General features: G+C 39.4%; 1 protein-coding gene across 8 annotated transcripts in view; it reads right to left on the reverse strand.

Moving 5' to 3' along the window:
* Nucleotides 1–22,008, reverse strand: part of DOCK6 (dedicator of cytokinesis 6) — a 2,991,519-nt gene that overhangs the window by 497,464 nt on the left and 2,472,047 nt on the right. For all 8 annotated transcript variants that reach the window (XM_044084603.1, XM_044084600.1, XM_044084599.1 and 5 more), the window contains one exon: nt 10,751–10,909. In XM_044084603.1, the coding sequence (XP_043940538.1) occupies nt 10,751–10,909 (159 nt within the window). The remainder of the gene's footprint in view (nt 1–10,750; nt 10,910–22,008) is intronic.

A 22,008-nucleotide genomic window follows, 5' to 3' on the forward strand; every position in this document is an offset into this window, starting at 1 on the left:
TGGAGGTTAACATGATTATCAAGGATGTTACAGGAAATTAAGAGTATCAATTTCAACTACTTTGGGAAGCCTGGATGAACAGTGGAGGAGGATAGGATGATGGGTTAAGCAGGTGTAACTTCCTAGTTGGTTTGTGCAAGAATGTGTGTACAGGTGCTGAGAAAACAGCACGTCTGCATCTCTGTGGAATATTAAGTAACCATCTAAGCACAAATGCCCCTCAGTTGCATGGTGGTTGTCTGTGCTACCCATGTCTGTCAACCTTATGAAAGAATGAATGCGTAGGGAGTTGTGGATGTGGGATAGCCAACTTAATGACAAGTGATGAGAACAGTAGAGATAACATACTTCCTCCCATATCTGTTTTTGGTGCACTTCTGTGTATAGATTCATGTTACTAAATCAGCAAAAATTTCACTAATGGTAAAATCACCAAAATAAATTCACTGAAACTACTTTAAGTGAATCTTGGAATCATTCTTTTTTGTGGGGGGACCCTCCATACCCTCAAACTTAAATATACCAACTCCATAGTCACACAACAGAGGAAAAGAACACTTCACTATCATCGAACTAGTTTCAGAGAATTATTTATTTTATTTTACATTTGTTTACTGGGTAGTGTCCAACTGGTCTGGGAGCCCATTTTCAGCGGAGACCCGGGGAGAAAAGCTCCACATGTACAACACAATTTAGGCAATACACTAAAAACAATATGGAATCAATACATAATAATCAGTTTCAACAGTACAGTACAGCATTTACAGTATTTGAAAATTAGAGTACACATCGGTGTATATGACATAACGCTAAACTAGGTAATAAATTTACATGAGAAACTGAGTGGAATTTAAAATACAGATTGATAATGACAGCAAAAACTGACAGCATGTAAGTAGACAGAATTGTGAGAAAAGTTATAGTGAGTAGGAGAGTGGGGAGCCAAAAAGAAATTCAGAAGAGGAAAGAAAATAATTTAACAAGAGTAGATGGACATAAATGCAAGAAGAGAGAAATAGCCATGGTCTGTACACAAGAGAAAGGTGAGTTGGTGCTGAGCATTAGAAAATTATCCCGGAGAGCAACAGTTACAGACCCAGTTGTTTTTAAGGTGTTCTTTTAGTTTTAATTTAAAAGCAGGATAGGAGGGAGTACTTTGAATGTTTAGTGGAAGAGAATTCCAGTACTTACCAATTTTGTTTGAGTAGAGGAAGTCCCCGTGGGTGTTATGAGACTGCGTAATTCTGAGCAGTGATCTGTCAGTAGACCTGAGGAATCTTCTGCTGACATGTAGCTGGACCAGAGCTGAAATTGCAGAGCAGTCCTTTGGGTTTTGAATAATTTTGTGAGGGTAAGTTGGTTTAATGTTAACAGGTTTGAGAGTTCAAGCCAGTTCAGTTGTTTAAGAGCAGCACAGTGATGGGGTTTACGATGGAGACTGGTGGCACACCTAGCTATTTTGTTGTAGCAGGACTCAAGGTTTTGAAGGTCAGATGTGTGTATGTTGGTGAAATTTTGTGAGCAGTATAAAAGAGTAGATAGAAGCTCAGATCTAGTGGTGGCTAGCTTGGCTTGTAGTGTTAGATAAGGTTTAGCCCTATAGAGAGCACAGTTTAGCATGGACCTTTTTGATTGTTTGGGATATATTAATGTCAAATTTTAGTTGGTCATCTATAGTAACACCTAGGAGTTTGGCCTGGTAAGTTGGCTCAATTTTAGTGCCATTTGTAGATAGAACTGAGAGGGGTGGAGAGTTGTTTTTGGTATAGTTGTTTGCGATTATAATTAACTTACTTTTTTATATGGTTATGAATGAGTTGGTGGCTAGAAAGGTATGATTCAGTTTCCTGAAATGCTTTTTGCATCTTGTCTTGGAGTTCTGGGGGGGGGGGGCTGATATGATAAGAGATGTGTCGTCAGCAAACTGAATGGGTGAGGCTAGTTGGGTAGCAGACATAAGGTTATCTGTAAAGATGATGAAGAGAAGGGGGCCAATATGGACCCCTGAGATACACCAGTGTCAACAATCAGTAGAGGGGAGAAATTGTGGTCCCATCTAGTAGCCTGTTGCTGGTTTGATAGATAACTGTGGAACCATGTTAAGGTTGATTGACTGAGGTTGTATGTGGCAAGTTTGTTAAGAAGAAGTTGGTGGGAGTTGGTGTCAAAAGCTTTTGACATCTCCAGGAAAATTGCAGAGACTAGGTGACCAGTGTTCATAAGGTGGTGAATGGTGTTTGTGAAAGCTATTAGGATAGTATTATTATTATGCTTGGGGCGGAAAATATGCTGGGTTTCTTCTAGAAATTATTTGGTGTAAGGTGATTTAGGAGTTGTTGCTGAATATATTTCTCAAGGATCTTGGCTATGGGAGGGAGGATTGCTATGGGGCAGTAGTTAGCGATTTCTCTAGAGGGGCCACCCTTGTGGAGGAGAATGATGTAAGCTATTTTCCAGAGGTGGGGCACATATTGTTCGATGATAGAATGATTTATTAGAATTGAGATAGGATAGGTGATAGATGGGGCTGCGATTTTTAGGAACTCATTTGGTAGCTGGTTAAGAGCAAGACAGCAGGGTTTTAGTTTGCTTAGAAATTTTTTTTAAGTAGGATGTTTGAGTAGGTTTAAAAGAGAAGGGTTTTGTTGTACCAGATGCAGGGGAGGGGATTATGAGTGGTGGGTGTTGATGGCTTTTTAGGAGGTCGGAGATAGAGTTAATGAAGTGTGAGTTGAACTGTGAAGCTAAGGGTTCAGAGGTATTTCATATAGAAGGAGAGGTACCAGGGTTGAGGAGGTAGTTGATTGTTTGCCAGAATTTCTGTGGGTTTTGAATATGCCTTTGTTGGGAGGATTGGAAGTAGTGTTTTTTTTAATCACAGATGATTTTTTCTTTAGTTTGGTTTCTAAGTTGCTCGTAAGTAGTGAGCATGGTTTTATCTTTGGAGTATAGGTATAAGGCTCTGGCTTTGTCTCTTTGTTTAATTAGTAGTTCAGTATCAGGAGACAGCCATGGTAGTTGTTTTGATTTGGTGTGTGTTTTTCTGGTGGGGGCGATTTAGAATGTCAAGGAATTTGTTGTTAAAGAGTTCTACTGGAAGGTCCAGTTGTAGGTATTTTATTGGTGACCAGTCACGCTTTTGAAACAACTGATTAAATAGGTCAGGGAAGAAGTGTTTTTGCTGTGGACGTATTTAAATGGAGTGTGGGATTTAGTTTCAAGTTTTTTTCTTAGCAGAAATGTAAGGGTGTGGTCATTAAGGTTAATGGGTAAGAAAGCCAGACTGGTGACTGAGGTCTGGCTTATTAGTTATTATCCAGTCCAGCAATGATTGTTTTTTATTGTGTATATCAGTTTAAGTGGGACAATCTATAACTTGGGAGAAGTTAAAGAGGTTGATAAAATTTGAAAGACTGTCAGAGGAACAAGAGAGCCAGTCAAGGTTAAAGTCTCCTAAGATGATAGTTTTGTGACTAAAAAAGGAGAAAGACCAAGAGAGGAGATGTTTTGTGCTGTGGAGATTGTTTCCAGTGTGCAGACAGGTAGCAATAATAATAATCGATTTATGGGCATTTATGTGCAGGCGGGTGATGAGGATTTCTGCATTTGGGATATCTGGTGGTGTACAGTCTAGTTTTTCTACTTTTAGGGAGTCAAACATGACTGCTACACCACTGCCTCTTTAGTTTAGTCTATCTTGTCTAATTACATTATAACTGTTATATGTAATTTCTGAGTCTTTGATGTGTGGTTTTAACCAGGTTTCTGTAATGACTATTACTGTCTGGAGAGTAGCTGGCCAGGACAGCATGAAATTCAGTGGTTTTGTTTACAATGCTCCTTAGATTAAAGTTACTTATTAGTAGGTCAGAACTGGAAATTTTAGGCAGGGAGGAATTAACCTTGGAATCAGAGAAATTTTGGTTAGGGGAGTTTAGGTGGTGTGGTTGAGTAGTGGGTAAAATATATACTTGAGACCTGGGTTGGGATGGATATCTGCCTGTAATTTTATATGTGTAAGGGAATGGAGAAGGATTTTTAGTTTGGAGAAAGCCAAATGGAACCTGAAGTTCAGAGGTTGACGGTGTGAGAGCTGTGTGTGTTTAAGGGAGAACAGGAGGGAGTTTGCAGTGTAGAAAGGTTGGGGACATATGTCACTATAGTGTATAAATGGTTGTTCATGAGTAGTGTGTGTTTGTGAGGGGAGGTGCTGGTTATATATTTCATATTCGTGGAGGTCGGAGGCAGTAAAGGTTATGTAGAAAAGGCATGATAGGATAAAGATGTAGTAAAGCGTGAGATGCAGTTGCATGTTTGGAGAAAGATTGGGGAGTGGAGTTGTCCAGAAATTGTTAAGGAGAGATGGTAGATAGAGTCCTAAGGTATGTATTGGTAGAGATGTGGAGTCAGTAATGTAGCTTGAGGTAGGGAAAAGAAAAATGATGTAGGGAGTGTGGGGATGGGTGAGGGGGTGGGGAGAAGGAAGAAGGAAATTGTGTAAGCAGGAAAGGGTGTGGCTATGTGACTATAAACCTAAGAAAATTGGGGGGTGGGTGGGAATTGGGGTAGGGGAGCGGAATGAGCCCGAGCGTAGCAAGGGCAAACGGAGTGGGTTGGAACCTCACTGGCCAAAAGGACAGCAAAGAAGAAAAAATAATCAGCTACTGCTGTCTGCGCAAGTAACCACTGTTGCAGAGTTGTAGAAGTAAGTTTACTACGTTTGTTAGGCAAATTAAATGTAACTAAGACTCTACTAACTATATTATCTTACCTTTGATTACATTACCAGTAACAGTTTGACATGTTCCCATCTACCATGTGCAATACACCAGTGCTTTTCTTCAGGGCAAAGTGGAAAACAAATTGAGGTATTCCAGAATGGCACCATCCCAACTATAGGGTAAGCTTTCCCTTTGAGCATACCCTTAACCTTCTCTTCAGTATGTGGCATGTAATGACATTAATGTCGTTCACATTTGTCTGCAAATATCAGCAAGCCATCCACTGCTAATGATCTACCTACATGCTGCCTTCAATTTTCATACCTAAGTTAGTGCTCTTTGTCTCCACCAGGGGGTACAAAGGAGGCATAAAACATTCTATTCTCTACAGGATAGGTGAGCCTACATTAAAGTAAACTACTAATTTCCATCCTTAGGTATAGTGACTCTAGTGAATGGACCAGTAACCTTAACCCCTGTCATCACAGTCATTTGTTTTGCCAACATTCGTCTACTGTTGAACAATCTTTCACATGGATGGCATTCAGGTTTTGAAGGGGTAAAAAAAAAACAGCTGAAGCAGATAATTAATATACTTTGCAAATCTAAATTCTATTCTGAAAATGTAGTCATTACATGACTGGTCATTATAAATAAATATTTTAACAGAAAACTTACATAAGGCACGCAAAATAAAGGAGATGCAAAAAGATCATCAGCATTTTGCCTGGGTAGTTTGCTGCTAGCCAAGTCTTTGTATGCTAAAAAAAGAAAATTCATTGTTTTGCCAACATTCATCCACTGTGGAACAATTGTTCACATGAATGGCACTTTGCAATCCTAAATCCCCTTCTGAAAATGTAGTCATTACATGACCGGTCATTATAAATAAATATTTTTAACAGGAAGATTTCCATAAGGCACTCAAAACAAAGGAGATACAAGAAGAACATCAGCATTGTGCCTGGGTAGTTTACTGCTAGCCAAGTCTTTGTATGCTAAAAACAGATTTGGTCTTTAAGTGGTGGTTGTGAAATGATTCAGTGAAGCACAACAGCTATTAGGCACTCTTCTCTAGCATTATACTATAAGAAAATGGAGACTGCATTACCTTCATAACTTCTATAAGACATGATAATTCTCTGATAACAAATGAGGGCATTTAAAGCCAGCTCCACGGTACTGAAGCATGAAGCCCTAACGAAGACCCAGGTGTCCAAAATTCAATTAGCAGCTCTGGTGCCCGACGGGGCTGGCAGGGTGAGGACAGGAATGAGCTTTTGCCTGCTTGGTTCTGTTCGGGGGAGGACTGGGAGTAAGGTTCAAGTTTGAGTGGGCTATTTTTGAGTTCCTGTTGGACACTAGTGACTCAGAGTGATAGCAAAGTCAAGTTTGTGGGCAGTCCTGCTCTTTAGCCTAGAAGAGGTCATATGCCTCATTACAAGAGGACCTACACATAATGCCAGCACATAGGAGACAGAGCCATACCACTAAGCCACAAACCCTACATCTATGAGTGATCACAGAGGCACCTCGCATCCAAAATCACTTCACTTGTCTAGCCTTAAGAACTAGTGATCTCAGCTGGGGGGGGGGGGTCAGGTCAATCAACTCTGCAAAGGTTGGGGGATGGAATTTTATAACAATGTGTGGAGATGTTATACTATGAGGCAAGCCACCATCTCTAACATGACAAATAGCACCTGCATAGAAATAAAAACAAAGGTGACATTTAATCTATGCTGGATTAGATAATCCCATAAACATTTACTGGTTTGAGAAACCTAGATGGTGGTAAGAAAGACACTATCACTAATGAAAGAATGCAGAGCAGACCCTCATATAGTATAATCACACATACAAAAGCTAAAAGACAAATTGTTTCAAAATGTCATCTACTGCCTCTGCAGTGTAGAGGTTCTTGTCTTTGTCTGTGCCCAAATGACCCAAGACTGGCTAAAGGCCATGGTGCTGGTAGAAGCCAGCCAGTAAAAAGTGAATAGCTGATGCTGGCTCACTCATCCTGAGTTGAGGACTTTGGCAGAATTCTACCACAACAGCTCCATCCAGGAAAAAAACATACAATTTAATTCCTGCAACTTCAAACTAAGAAGTCTGCAAGGGGACCAAGATGGAAATCATAAGAATGCAGAAGTATTCATACTAGGTCCACTGTACTTTCTAGCCAACAGAAGTACTTGTGAGCTGCACAAATGTAAAAAAAAAAAAAAAACTCCTCTCTTGCTGCATGAAAGCCTCAATACTTAGTTCTCGCCTCCCTCTTCTGGAGTCCTAGTACGCTAGTGGTCAGGATGAATGAACACACCTCTAGGGGATATGGCTTGATAGTCACAAGTAGGACGAGAGGTAAAAATTAAAATAAAATATCTATCCTTACAAAATTGGAACAAAAGAAAAAAAAAACAGAAATATTTATAAACTACATATGAAAAGGGAAGACGACACTTGCAAATTCAAATAACAGGCTGAATGGACAACATTAGTCAGGAGAGACTGCTCTGTTATAGATGGAAATACATTTTTAAATGTAATGATTCATTTAGCAAAAGGAGGAGCTTGTGATATGGGGAATATGACTTATATTAACATTACATAAAGAATCCAGGAAGAGACTGTGACTTATCAGACATGTCTAAGTCTGACAGAGTACTAAAGCCAACCTAAGGCACTTTCTCCTCCTCCTTCAAATGTATGCATTAAAAAATCCAAGTCATTTTTAAAGTTTCAGCTGTCTTAGTCTATTTTACCCATGTTGGCACTAGACTCTGGATGTCCACAATCCTGCGTGTGAAAAACTACTTACTACATTGGTTAAACTATTCTTCCATAACCGGTTGGTCCTGCCCTGTCCTCACCTATCAATGTAATTCTATCTGATAGCCCCCTTGGTGCATTAGGTATACATATCCTATAATGCCTATACCTCTTCTTTCAAGTGAAGAGGTGTCAAGCTCCCTTAACATCTCTTCCTTTGTAATACCCTCCTTCCTTTTCAGCATCTAGCTGCCTTACTCTGTACCCTATCTAGGGCTACAACCTCCTTATCCTAACAAGACACCTGATTCATTAACAACTGGTTTACAGTCTTTTAGCATCACAGCTCCTACAATACTCTGAGGGCATCTACCTGCAATACCACTGGCATATTTGCATCATAGTATTTTAATGACAGTGCTTTCAAAACTAATTTCTTAAGCATTTCATAACTCTTCCATTGTTCAAAGAACAATTCCCAAGCTACATCTTGCTCTTTACAGCTTTTTAGTGTCCAGGTTATCTCAGACATATTAGGCACAAACTTTGGAAGTTAATGCACCATTCCCTTTTATTTTTGAAGCTGTTTTCCATTTCCCTTTTTCTGGTACTGTACAATTCTTGTTGATACCATAAAGGGTCAGGGCCTACATTTCAGGATATATAATTACTTGCGATACAAATGCTTACAACTACCAGTAATATTTCAGTGGACTTAATGGACTAAAGTTCTTCTAGTAACTCTTTTTACCTGAACACTGAACTTTATGCACTTACTCAGGTGGCAAAGTTGTACAGCAGTTAACATGTTGATGCTTAGTAGTTGCTTCTCTGGGCCCAGTTTCAGCTGCTTTGCCAACTATGTAGAGTTTGCATGTCTGTCTGTTATCTGTTTTTTTTTCCATCTGTGGTCTTTGGCTTCTTTTCATATCCCAAAGACAAGCCTACAAGTAAACTGGTAATTCTCCAACTTATCCATAGGTGTTTGTGCAGTATGCATGTTAAGTGTATGCATGGGTGTAATCTAACATGCACTCGAACCCTGTCTAGCACTGGCTCACTGCCTTAAATCCACTGCTTCAAGGGACAGATGCCAGTTCTTCTACAATCCTAAAATGGACTGACTGGGTATCAGAATAATATCCTGCTTGTGTCTTTGTGCACTACTTATGCACGTGTTTGCCTGCTTTCCAGACAACATCAGGCCCTACAGGAAAAATTACCAGCTGTACATTGGGCATCAGTCACAATACCTAGAATTTTAAACCAGGCATGCCTTGTTTGGGCTACTCCAAATGCAGAGGGTTCTGCTTGGTTACCTAACATAATTAGCGAGAGACTGGAGGCTGTGTGTACAAATTTGACACTGGTAGAAATAATCTAAAAATGGGACTGTGAAATTTAAATGTGTTCTCTAAAACAAACTTTGTGGGTGACTTTAATTTATATGTCACTACCTAACTTAACTACATTAAATCATTTCCCTCAGCATGCAGCAGATTTTTAAACTGGGGTACTGGTATCTGTACAAAAAAAAAATTACAGGCTTGGGATATTTAGAATAGTTATAAGCTGCTAGACACCAGTTATATAGCTGGGGAGTTGTGAAGCCATTGTGCCAGTGCTAACTCTGGTATGTTCCCAGTTAACACAATGATATGCTCTAACCTTCTCAGTACAAAAAACAAAACTTTATTTACAGGCAAAAGGAAAAACTGCTAAACAGAATATAAGGTATGCCTAAAGTTGCTTTCTTAATATTTCTGTCATCCCAAATTGTCGCAAATTGCATGTGTTCAATCCAGCAAACCAACCAAACTGCAGTTTTTCCAGGGAATGGAGTTCTTTAGCTTGAAGCTATTTAAACACACACTAAAGATACTCACATCTAGATTTGGGGACAGAAATTCTAATGAATGAAACTTGATCAATATTTTAGCCTGAAAAGAGATCACCAGAATATTACCTATATTTCCCAGCTGTTGTTTGTTGTGAAATAAATATATCATAGAACAATGCTATCTCTGACAACAGTCATAATTTATTAAAGAGGATCCAAAACTATGTGGGGCACCACATGGGTTATGAGTAATTCAGCTGAGCTGATAGGTGTGTCCAGGAATGAGGTACCCCACAGAACCAATGACCCACCAGGACTTAAGGGAGCAGTGATCTGTCTTGAGACTCTCTCTCAGGCATTTGACTAGTCAGCAGCCAACACTGACAAAAGTGTTAAAAGGTGTGACTGATGACATAGTGGGTGCAGCCATCATGTACCACTATATCACCAATGCAGAGAATGAGGCCAACAGCCTTGTCCCAGAGGAAACTGGCAGCTGAGCAGTGGTATTTGCATCGTTCATATGATGAAACAAGACTTGAGGATACTATCTGTGATTTGGAGTACTCTTCTCCTGGTTACTCTTCAGGTCTATAGCAGAGTGTCACATACAATAGGAATGCGTTCTATGCAGGTGATGGCAGCGAATCACCTGAGGTTCCATGGATTTTCTTAAGATCCCCTTGTGCTTTTGGACAAAAGATAGGTTAAACCTGAGGGACAATAAACACTGAGCTTTTGTAACCTAAGTCACAGTAGTACATGTTAATAAAATGTTTGTCTTGTTTCTGTAGCCCTTTATCACAATGACAACATGATGAAAAAAAACTTTCACATTTTATCTGGGTATATAGAATGATAGACCAAGAATGTAAAAATGCAAGTCATGATATCTCACAGGTATTTATACAGAAATGGCACAAAATGCATTTTCATATGCCTGTAGGTGTGGTTTATAATGCAAGATACTAGGAAACAATTGAGAAGAGACACTCCTCCCTCATCAAGCTGCACCTTGACCAACAAATCCGCACATCAACAGAGATAGTGAGACCTACACTAACTGTCAAATATTTTAAGTCTGTGGTTAAAACATAACACGGGTTTGGGACTGCATCAAAGATCTACATGATCACTGCAGACTGACGTCAAAGGGAAAATTACGGCAAAAGAGACCAAATTTAAAACCACTAGCACTGCATGCACGGGGGAAAAATAAAAATATTACTTGTTCTGCAGAAAAATGATACAGACCTTGAAAATATGGGGATAGGAATCATGAAGGCATTCTAAGAACTATGGTAGCTCATACAGTATACTTGTGCTAATCTGCAGAAAGAGACCTGACTGCTGCCAAACTGCAATAAAACACAAGGCTGTAGACACACAATTGTAAAGTGTTGTATTCTGGTACCTGTTCTGGAAAGGTAGTATCACGGAGCTCCAGACCCTCTTCTGCATAAGTAAGGATAGTCTTCAGTGAACGACGAAGATATTCTTCATTGAAGTTCTGTGATGTTCCAACAAGAGAGGAGAGTGACATCGTCACCTGCATTTTCACTCTTGCAAAATTCTGGTCAAAGGAGAGAAAAAAGGAACAGACAAAACAGTGGGTTCAGAAAAAAGAATTGCAATAATTCAGTAAAATAACTCTACTGTGAGGCTCTGAGTAAGTCACTTAAACAGGCAGCGCTCTGGGGCTGAGGCTAAAAAAAGGTCCATGTGGATTAGTGCTCTAACCCAGGTTAACAAATAAACAAACAGACCAGTAATCTTATTTAATGTAAACTACCACAGATATCTGAAATCACTCTGTCACCAGCAATGCAATTCTAATAAAAAAAAGTTCTTTTAAAATAGTTCACCATCAGTTTTTATACCAACACTAGAAGAATGTGACCAGCTCCCAGTAACCAGTATCCATCAATCACTTACTCTAACAGTTAAAACCAGTCTGCCCAAGATGACATTTAAATTCAGATGCTCTCCGGATAAGTCATATTCTGAAAGAATGGAGCTTTTCTCCCACTTAAAAATCTTTTTCTGTAGAGAGAAATTTCATGTTTACATGGGGATTAGTACATTTGATAGAAACAAATAACATACTTCTTTCTTAATAGTTTGGTGGATAATATATCTGACTTCAGTGAAAAGTCTGCTTGAGATTTTTTGAAGTACATTCAACAAAGTTATCTCCTTTCTTCAAAAAGTAACTGTTACGATGGGTGAATTTCGAGCTAATATGGAAAATATACAAGAAAACTTGGGATTCCAAGATGGCTGCACTATGAAGAACAGGTTGATTACAGCTCTCCCAGTGCGAAAAAGTCAAAATCTGTATAAAAAAAAAAATCCAACAAAAGCAAACAATTGATTACAATTCAGTTATTAGCTAGTCACCATGCTGTCTGGATGACAGCAAAGAAATAATCTGGAGAAAGTAAGAGGAAATCAGCTGGAAAAGTAGAATAAAAAAACCCCAGTGGGGAAGAGTGCTGTAGTTGTTCAGCATAAAGCAATTCAAGTCTTAGTTTTGGTGCGGGAGATGGTTTCCATCAGTTTAGTGGAAAAATACATTAAATGATTTCACTGATGTTTACAATAAGTTGGAAACTGGAATAATATGCAAATTCTGGAAAGAGTAAAAGAAGGTTTAATTAGTCAGTCAGTTAAGCTGATAAAACTGCAAAAATCAGAAGCTGAAACAATAAAAAGACTGGCTGAATACAAAGCTTCTCAAGAAGAACTATTTGAAAAAATATTGGAGTTAGAAGACAAAGCACACAGAGAAAATGTGAGCTTCACTGCTAAACCAGAAAAAATGGAAGGAATTGACTGCATTAATTTTATGAAAGTAGAAATAAGCAACTGGGTTGTTGCTCCACAGGAGATTTTTTTAACTGACAGGGCACACAGTGTGTATGCTCCAAATTTGGCCATGAGAAAGAAGCCATGATCATCTGTACAAGTAAAGATGCAATGAAACCAAATAGCTGCTTATGACACAATTATAGCAGAAGAGAAAATATTTTAACAATCAGAAACCTTAGATTATTTGTGGAAAACGATTAATCACTTTAAACCAGGCAGAAGAGAACTGAATTTATATGTTGAGAGGCAGAAGTGAGAATAAAGTTATTATTTCCACCTGTTTTTAGGATATTTGTTTCTATAGGATCAAAGATGTTTTTGAATTCACTGGCAAAGGAGGAAATAAAAAATATGTTTACCTAGTAAAGAGTCAGCCAGCAACGTGAAGGGGACCTTGCTTCTCATTCTTCTAGCAATAGCAAAGTCAAGTCCATAGTTTGAGAACTTGCCAGTGAAAACCTATTGTACACTTCCAAAGGAAAATGAGCAACATAAAAAAGTCCAAGAGCTGACAAGAAAAATCAGGAATACCTTGGACTTGAACCACAGACCGATGCTGGGTGGTTGAGATGATGAGGAAGAAGACCAGCAATAATGGGAAAATAGGAAATAAACAGAAAAAGTGTAAAAAGTCGCTTCCATAAGATTCAGTTTAATGACGAGAACTGTGCTGCTGCAAAAACTGGTGAAAACGGCTTGGATATTTGTTGACTGTGTTAAATTGGTGAGAGGACTCAACAGCAAAATTCCCACTTAGTCATTAATGCTCAGAAGGACAATGAAGATACTGAAGGTATAAGTGCAAGTAATAAAAAATGTTTGTTCTTAGTAAAACGTGTTTAACGAACGTCTACAAGTAAACTGCATATCATATTGTAAAGTAGTTCTATACGGTATGGAGAAGTATTTTAAATGCAAGATGGGTCATCTCATCAGAGACTGTGATTTATGCTAAAGATGACAAATTAAGGGAGTACCATTTCTTGACTATAATGTATCAAGAGTACATAATGTTCCAGGATAAAGTGTGGATATGAGCAACATAATGGTATGAAGCTTGAGGCACTGTAAAGAGGCTCTGATTATACTCTACATGTTTTGATATTTCAATAAACAGCTCCTGTTTTTATACAGGTGGGTGTATAGGTTAATACATTTTGTGTAAACAAAGGATTTTTTTCTCCAAGCAAATGGACTAGAGAATGGAAAGCATGAAAAAATGTAGATCTCTGGTGTTTGAAAGGAGCTGCTCCTTGCATTAGTAAAGCTATTCCATCAATAAGTACCAGCAACTGTAGACGGTATGTTTATAGATGCAGGCAATCAATCAGGAAAACAACTGAAGAATGTCCTGTAAAGCATCTGTATAAGAAACATTTTGATTAGTATTTGCAGCGGAAATGGCAAGCAGTTAAGTGAAATTAAACAAGAGCTTGATACTGAAATGTAAATGCCTTTGCTAGTGATTGTATTAAATATAACCACACAATGTAATGTATTCATTTTTTTAATTTCTTAAAGCTGAATATAAGCCAAATGAAAGAATGCAAGTTGTTTTTCATATCTGGGAGAGAAAAGGGCTTCATTAGGCCAATTATTGAATATAATGCCCATTTTGACATGTATCTGTCCAGACACATGTAACAACTTAACACCCACAGAGATACCTTACTAAATTACCTTACTCATTTATTCAAAGCTTCCTTGTGCCTGGCTTGGACACATGTGACTACAAGACTTGGATTGCTTCTAAAACCATCTGGACCTACAAAGCTGACTTTTTTTTTTGCACTTGCACTAACTGTTTTACTAATATTTAACACTTCTGTGCTACATTTATTGATCTGGTTGAATTTATCACTGTTTTTTCAGCCTGCACTTTTTAAAGAACCGCCATCCATTTACTATTATATTTATTTTAGGTTGTTTTAACAGTATTCTGATCTTTTCTAACCTCTTCTGATACTGCAAAAATTGTTCTGAGTTTGACAAAGTTCTCCTGAGTCTGCCAAAATATTTCTTATGTTTTGCAAAGTTTGTGTGTGTTGTGAACATTTCTCAGGATTAGTGAACTTATTTCCAAGAATTTCTGATACTGCAGGAATTCTGACTTCTGCTGTAAAGTATCTGTTACTGCACTTGAGCTCAAAACCAGTTTGTTTTACATTAAGAGGATTCTTTTGCACAATGGTGGGAGCAGAAAACAAAATTCAACTCATCCAGGGTGGAAACTACTGGTCGATAGCTTACTGTGTTTTAATCTGACTGGCCTGAGGGTTTAACTTTATAAAATTCTTTCACCCTGCTTGTATAAAAGCCTCAAATGTGGTTCCCTGTGCTTGCATATAAGCAAACCTTTTCATTTTAAAATCTTCTATAGGAAAATCTCTCCCTAGTCTCCAACGGTTCACAGCTGCTCAAAGAGCTGCCAGTTTGTACAGAGGGTGGTGCAACTGCAGGTCATCTCAAGGTATACTACAAAACACTCTCACTTTGACCTGTAAGTGACTCTCCCCTACTCCTTCCCATCTAGAAACTGTGTTTCCTTGTGTTGTGTATCATAGTCTAGATTCAGACCTGCTGAATCTAGACTGTTTGATATCAGTGTGCTCTTAAAACCAGCCATCTTACATTAAGAGGCAGTTTAAGACGTGTGTAGCTCAGGATCCATCTGAGTTGGGGACTGTTGGAGAAAGCCTCAGTTTGGGGCTTTCCGATTGGTAGTTATGTTAATATTGTTGATATTTACCTATATATAAGCCCCAAATTTACAGTCAGTTTACCAGAGCTGCTCAATGTTTGACAAATTTAGCCAGAGGTCGGTCTGGAGTGAATCTGCACTGAAATCCAAGGCATCCACTGAAAAAAAAAAAAGAAAAAGAATTATTCTTTAAGCCAGCTCTGTACTTTGTTAACTGTATTGAATTGAATTGCAGCTTCATTTTTGCTGTTTGTGACTGCTTTTTATTCTGCACTTTGAAATTTTGTTTCATTGCCTTGCATAGCATACGCTAGATTTAGACCTGCTGAATCCAGACTGTTTGGTATCACTGTGCTCTTAAACCAGTCATTTTACATTAAGAGGGCCTCTCTGCACCCTTGTGGCAGAGGTGTGTAACTCAGGACCCATCTGAATTTGGGATTGCTGAAGAAAGGCTCAGTTTGGGGCTTTCCTATTGGTAGTTGTGTTAAAAACTTTAAATTTACCTGCATCCTCACCTTGCATTTGCCCGTTACTGCACACCCGGCAACAAGGTTTAGCAGCGTCCTGTATAGATGAAAACACCTGGGAACATTATTTTTCCCTACAGACCTTCCAGTAGAACCCCCCCAGGCTCCCTTGCTGAGCAAAGGGCAACTCAGTTGCGCACCAAACAGCATTCTCACTATCTCCATCCATAACTTACTATACACCTATTCCTATGCTACTCAAAGTCAAACTAGCCCACTAGTTAAGCCAAAGTCCTAAGTCTAGCTACCCAACTTCCTTCTCAAATACCACATTCAGAAAAAAACTACCACAATGGATGGGCAGTTTCCCATCATTTCTCCTGCCAGCTTTATTGATAAGGGCATCTTTAGGCAATGTAGCAATTAATTCATGTACACTGGCAACCATTTACTCCTAAGATAAACTAACACCCTATGTGACAGATGCAAATACACTGTTGAAATTGAGTCAATTCTCTCACGTAAAAACAAACTACATATCAAACAGGTTGTCAGTATACATGCTTCACCTCTCACGCAAATCTCACCTCTCACACAAAATAAGGTCACGACACATAAACCCATACATGCAGAGGTACTCACTGAAAGCCTACCAAAAGAACAGAGACCTCCCAAATGAACACCACCCACACTCACCACTATGCAAAAAGAAACCACTACACAAAACACACACACACACACACACACACACACACACACACACACACACACACACACACACACACACACACACTTGTGTCTTAACAAATATGCCCCTAAGGTAAACCACATCAAATGTCTTAGTCATAGGCGACTCCATAGTGAGACACACAAATGTCCCCTTCACCAGACTGGACAAGAAGGTGATCACGGTCAGCTACCTATCAGGTGCCAGGATCCGACAAATCACGTATGCACTCAAGTCACTCAACAAGTATCATTATGACTCTATCATAGTGCATGTTGGAGTGAATGACTTTATATGTACCTATCTGGACTATATTGAGAGAGACATGACGGACCTCTCTGACTATGTGTCCCAGACAGGTATGTCCCTAACCCTAAGCAGCAACCTACTCTTACTTAGGACGATGTCACAATATAAACAAAAAATGACTGACTTCAACAATTGGCTGAGCTTCTTCTGTCAGTCCAAGGGGATCTAGTATCTGTCAGCCAGAGAAGATATGGCAGACAAACCTAACTGCTTTGCAAGAGATGGCCTGCACCTGTGCCCCCTAGCCTTTCAGGTACTAGCAAAGGTCCTTGCCTTAGTGCCTTCTTTAGGCAATGTCAAAAAAACAAATTTGACAGCATAACAAAATGTAATCGACACAAACTCAGGGTCATGCTGTTTAATGCTAAGAGTTTAAACATGAAACTGCACTCCCTGAAAGCACTCCTCACCTTGGAGGATGCTGACATCTGTGCAGTTACAGAGACATGGTTCAAGGCCACTGAGAGCACCCCGGCTGTGCAAGGCTACAATGCCTTCCACTCGTTCAGACCTCAAAATGAGGAACCAAACGTGGAGGTGTATCCATCTTCATTAAAACCAAATACACTTCGAGACTAGTCAAACAGCATGACTCTCTTGAACTACTCCATGTCCAATTAATTATTGGGAAAGTACCATATCACACCATTGCTAGCTATAAATCCCACACCATGAACCAGGATAGGCACACTGCCTACTTCAATTTACTGGAATCCTTTGCCTTACAGCCCAACACCTTAGTCATGAGAGATTTCAACTACCCTTCCATAAAATGGGGACATACATGAGCAAAACCAAGCCCACCCATTGGCTCCTGGACTTTGTTAACACAGATGTTCTGGAACAGACAGTCTGCACCCCTACTAGGGGCTCTAATGTTCTGGACACAGTACTCACCAACATGGGGGGGGGGAGGCACTGTGCTTCCCCATGTGTGATGCCCTCTCTGGTTAGGTCAGACCATAAATTAGTCTCATTTGAAGTAACTACTCGAACTGATACCCTAACCGGAACAACAATTATATAAAACTTCACCAAAGCTAACTACAGCCTACTAAAGCAATGGTATAAAAAGCTTCATACCACCCGTAATCACAAACATCAATGATCACTATGCAGAACCAGTTCTTCATGAAAAACAAACCACCACAGTGGACTTCAAGTATAAAGAGATTATATAACAAGAGGAAGAAACTGTTGTCTAAAAGCAAGAGGGATATCATTCTGCAAAGGAAGAATTCCCTCCTAAGTCTAATCAAGAAAATCAGAAATCTTGTCAAGTCTTCTAAAGCAAATTACAAAACTACAATCAAATCTTTAGCCAAGGATAATCATAAGGCATTCTTTAACCACGTCTGAAATCTAACCGGGAATTCTCAGCTATGTTCCGAACTGACTGTAGATGGGATCACTCATACTACACCGGAAGATATCGCCAACCTGCTAACTGACAGATTCAGTGCAAACTTCACACCCCCACCTAAAATATCCCAGAGCATACCTGACATCAATTCTCTGCCTAGTATCTCTACAGAACAGGTCATCTCTGTACTCACCAAGGCCAAAAACACGGCCTCAATAGGACTAGATAATATCCCAGGTTGTTTACCAAACAATCTAAAAAAAGACCTAGTAGACCCACTTGGCATTCTCTTTAATCATAACTTAAGAACTGGCTATGTTCCTGCAGAATGGAGAACAACAACAGTAATTCCCATGCACAAAGGAAGGGTCATCAACTGACCCTGGAAACTACAGACCCATAAGTCTAATCTACCTCATCTGCAAGGCCATGGAATGAATTATCACAGACCTTATCAAAAAGGACACAGGTGACCTCTAAATGCTGGACCCAACCCAGTTTGGCTTTGTTAAGGATAGATAAAGCTTATTAAACGTGGTAGACTTCTTTTAGAATGTCACCAAAGCCACTGACAAAGGTAAGACAGTGCACAGAGACAATCTCAATCTTGCCAAGGCTTTCAAACAATTCTTCACTCTAGCATCATTGAGGAACTCTCCTAGCTAGGGATTAACCCTTATGTTACTACATGGGTAGCCAATTGGCTCACCGACACTAAATACAGTGTCAAAATCGGTGATTCCACCTCCACCAGTAGACCTGTCACCAGATGAGTACCAGAGGGGTCTATGATAAGCCCCTTACTGTTTGACATCTATTTTTCAGAAGTCCAGCACAAAGTAGACAGCCTCTGGCTCACCAAGTTTGCTGATGACTGCAAATTGGGAGCAATCACTGAGTCCCCCAATGATGTCAACATATTACAAGAAAAGCTAACACAAACAAATGATTGGTGCCACAGCCATGATCTAAAACTAAGTAAAAAAAAAATGTATTATTATTCCCCTTTGACAAAACGGAATTCTCTACAACTTACAATATTGACAGCACCCCCCCTAAGTTCCAATACAGTGGTGCGAGACTTGGTAACACAGGTTGATAGCAATCTGAACTATGCCCACCAAGTTTCCACAGTGGTAAGGAAAGCCTCCTATGTAGTGCACCTCATAAGCAAGGTCATAGAATCCAGATCAAGGGATGTTACAACTCCACTCTACTTGACCCTCATCAGACCACTAATAGAGTATAATGCACCCTTTTGCATGTACCTCACCAGACACCTGCATCAGCTGGAGAGACCTCAGAGGTTTCTCACTAAGAAAATACAAGGACTCCATACCATGACCTACGTGGACAGCTAAAAGCCCTGTCACTTTACTCTGTATCTTACAGGCTGTTGACAGGTGTCTTCTGCCTAGCCTATAGGGCAATCTCTGACCCTGCCTAATGGAAATGCTGCACAGCCACAAGTCAAATGGCACAAGAGTTATTCGCTCTAGGGATCTCCACCTAACTTGTGACATTAAAAGAACATGCTGCAGAGACAGATGCTTCTCTGGAACAGACTTCCTATTCATGTAAAACAGAGCTCCTCACTAACCTTATTCAAACACAACCTAGGTAATTGGATGGGAGACCACAAATTCACCCCTGGGGTGGCACCCATGTCCCTCATGGATAAGGACAGCTGGCGTTAATCACAGACCTGCTCTGTCCATAAATTCATTCTGCGAACTACCCAAAAGAACAAATGGGGATACTTGGGATTAACATGGCTAGGCTTGTAAATCCTCTAGGGCTGCTAGCCTAGTAACCTCCTATGAGCCTATAAAAGGATACAAGGGCTACACATGTCCTACATGGACCAACTCAAAGCCCTGTCACTATACTTGGTATCGTACAAAATGTCAAGTGATGACCTGTGTCTGGCATAGGTATCCTCTGACCCAATACTGATGGATTTACTGCACATTAGCCAGTCAAATGGCATAACAAATAGTCTAGGGATTTAAACCTCTTCTGCAACATAAACAGAATGGTTTAGAGGGACAAGTATATCTCACAGAGGATATTGCTGCTCCTGAACAGACTCCCCATCCACATAAAACAAAGCTCATCCCTGTTCATATTCAAATACAACTTGGATCTATTGAGGGGATGCAGAAAATTTACCCCAGGACTGACCCTGTACTACTAATGGATAGAGGCAGCTCATAAATGCTTTATCCATGCATGGGGCTCTTGAAATTATCTTTGGTATGATCGCAGTTATTCTCATTAGTGGATAGGTTCATTCGCACAAAAAGGAAAATGGGCTAAGCTTAAAATAGACCACAAAGGCAGCTAGCCTAGTACTTACCTGTGAATCTATAAAAAGGGATAGGACAAGGATAGATGGCATCTGTGCAAGAAGAACTCAGGCTCTAGCATGCGCTTTTGGTGTGATTAAACCTAACCTTGAAGTGGTGAAGCCCGTTGGTGTAGTTGTATATTTGGGGCAGCTACCCCTTTATGGAGGGATAACTTACCTGTTTAGGAAGTGTATATAGTTCTCTGTATTTGCTATTGGTTAAAAGTGGTTAAGGGATTTAAACTGTGTTATGTTTCTTGTTTTTGAGTGTTTTACTGATGTGAAATGTCTGGGAAAATTTGACATGGTTTCAAACAGAAGGAAAATCAGCACATGAATACCAGATCAGCATGCCAAGCATTAATGTGTGCATTTAACTTGTAAGTTGGAAACATGCATTCAAAAGTACTGTCATGCAGAATATGCAAAGTAATAGCTTCTTATTAGCATGACTGTCTTATGAATTTTACCACTGAATGTCAACGGCACTGTAAGAATAGACAAAAAGAAGAGTATTAAATTACATTAAAAGACGCAGGGTGCAAATAGCAATGTCACAGGAAGACAGTCTCACCAAACATAGGGAGCCTGTGAATTTGGCAAAGAAAGAACTGCAGAATGTATGTATATTCATCAGAGTATCAGGGGCAGAAAAATGGGTGTGGAGGTAATACGACTAACTGCAAGAGGAGTTCCAAAAGTGATAGAATAAGAAAGGAACAATAATGGTAGATTTGTGGTAGTAAGGGGTTACTGGCAGAGAAGGAGAATTACACTGGAAAGTATTTATATTCCATCTAAAATTACTACTGTGGCACTTAACAGAATTTTGGGAAAAACAATTAGCTTTCAGCAGGGATCATTATTTATGAGTGGGAAAAGGAATATAATTACAACAGTGAGGCTATATCAGGGGGACCTAGACAGGAAACATAACAAAACAGGGTAGACTTCTGAAGAAATACATGAGAATATCTGGAATACATGAGAATATCTGGAATGGCAGCTGTATCTTTACTAGCAGGAACTCAGAAAGAATTTACATATCACTTCTCAAGGTACAATAACTTGGCTAGGCTGGATATATGGGAAGCATGAAAGCTTTGCAACATCTATTTCAGATTATGCACCAATAAAGACTAAGATAAAGATGCAGGGTGATGAAGTATAAATGAGACATTGGTGCTTTCCTACTTATTTATTAAACAGAGACAAATGTAAGGAATGTGTAGTAGAAATGATTCAAGAGTTACTAGATGGAGATGGACATTTCTTCAGAAAGGAGAGCTGGGAGTGGAATAAGATGAAAAACTCGAATGTGATATGGGAAAGAAGTAATAGGAATTATTTAGAGCAGTCGTCAATGGTTAAAGTATTTCAGGGGAAGTAGAATCTCGCACAGGAAGGAGAATCTTGCAGAAATAGAAGAATAATAATTTTTGAGTGCTTAAGGTAAAACAAGGGAGTATTTGAATAAGATGCATGAATTCAGAAATGCTGCTATTAGGCAATCACTTACTCCAGAGCACAAGAACTCTTAGTACCACAGACTTTGGCAACAGAAAGTAGAAAGTATTCTCGTCAAACACAGGGATCCTATGGCAAGAAAATGAACCTAACATCCTATAAAGGCATTAGTGACAGTTTGGCAATTCTATGAACATCTATAAAAAGCAAAGGATCAAGGAACCAAGAAAAGGCACAAATGGAAATATGTATACAAAACTTAAATATGCCAAAGTTAGAGGAAGATGGGGCTTAAGACTTAACAGATAAAATAGGAAGGGATAAGATAAAATTAGTGTTGTATAATCAACAGGGAAGCCTCAAGAAACAGATGGCACTCATTTGGAAGTTAGGAGGGAAGAAAGTGAAAAAGAC

This window comes from Protopterus annectens, chromosome 9.part0 (genome assembly GCF_019279795.1).
Source record: "Protopterus annectens isolate FY-2018-M chromosome 9.part0, PAN1.0, whole genome shotgun sequence".
In the NCBI taxonomy this organism is placed as follows: domain Eukaryota; kingdom Metazoa; phylum Chordata; order Ceratodontiformes; family Protopteridae; genus Protopterus; species Protopterus annectens.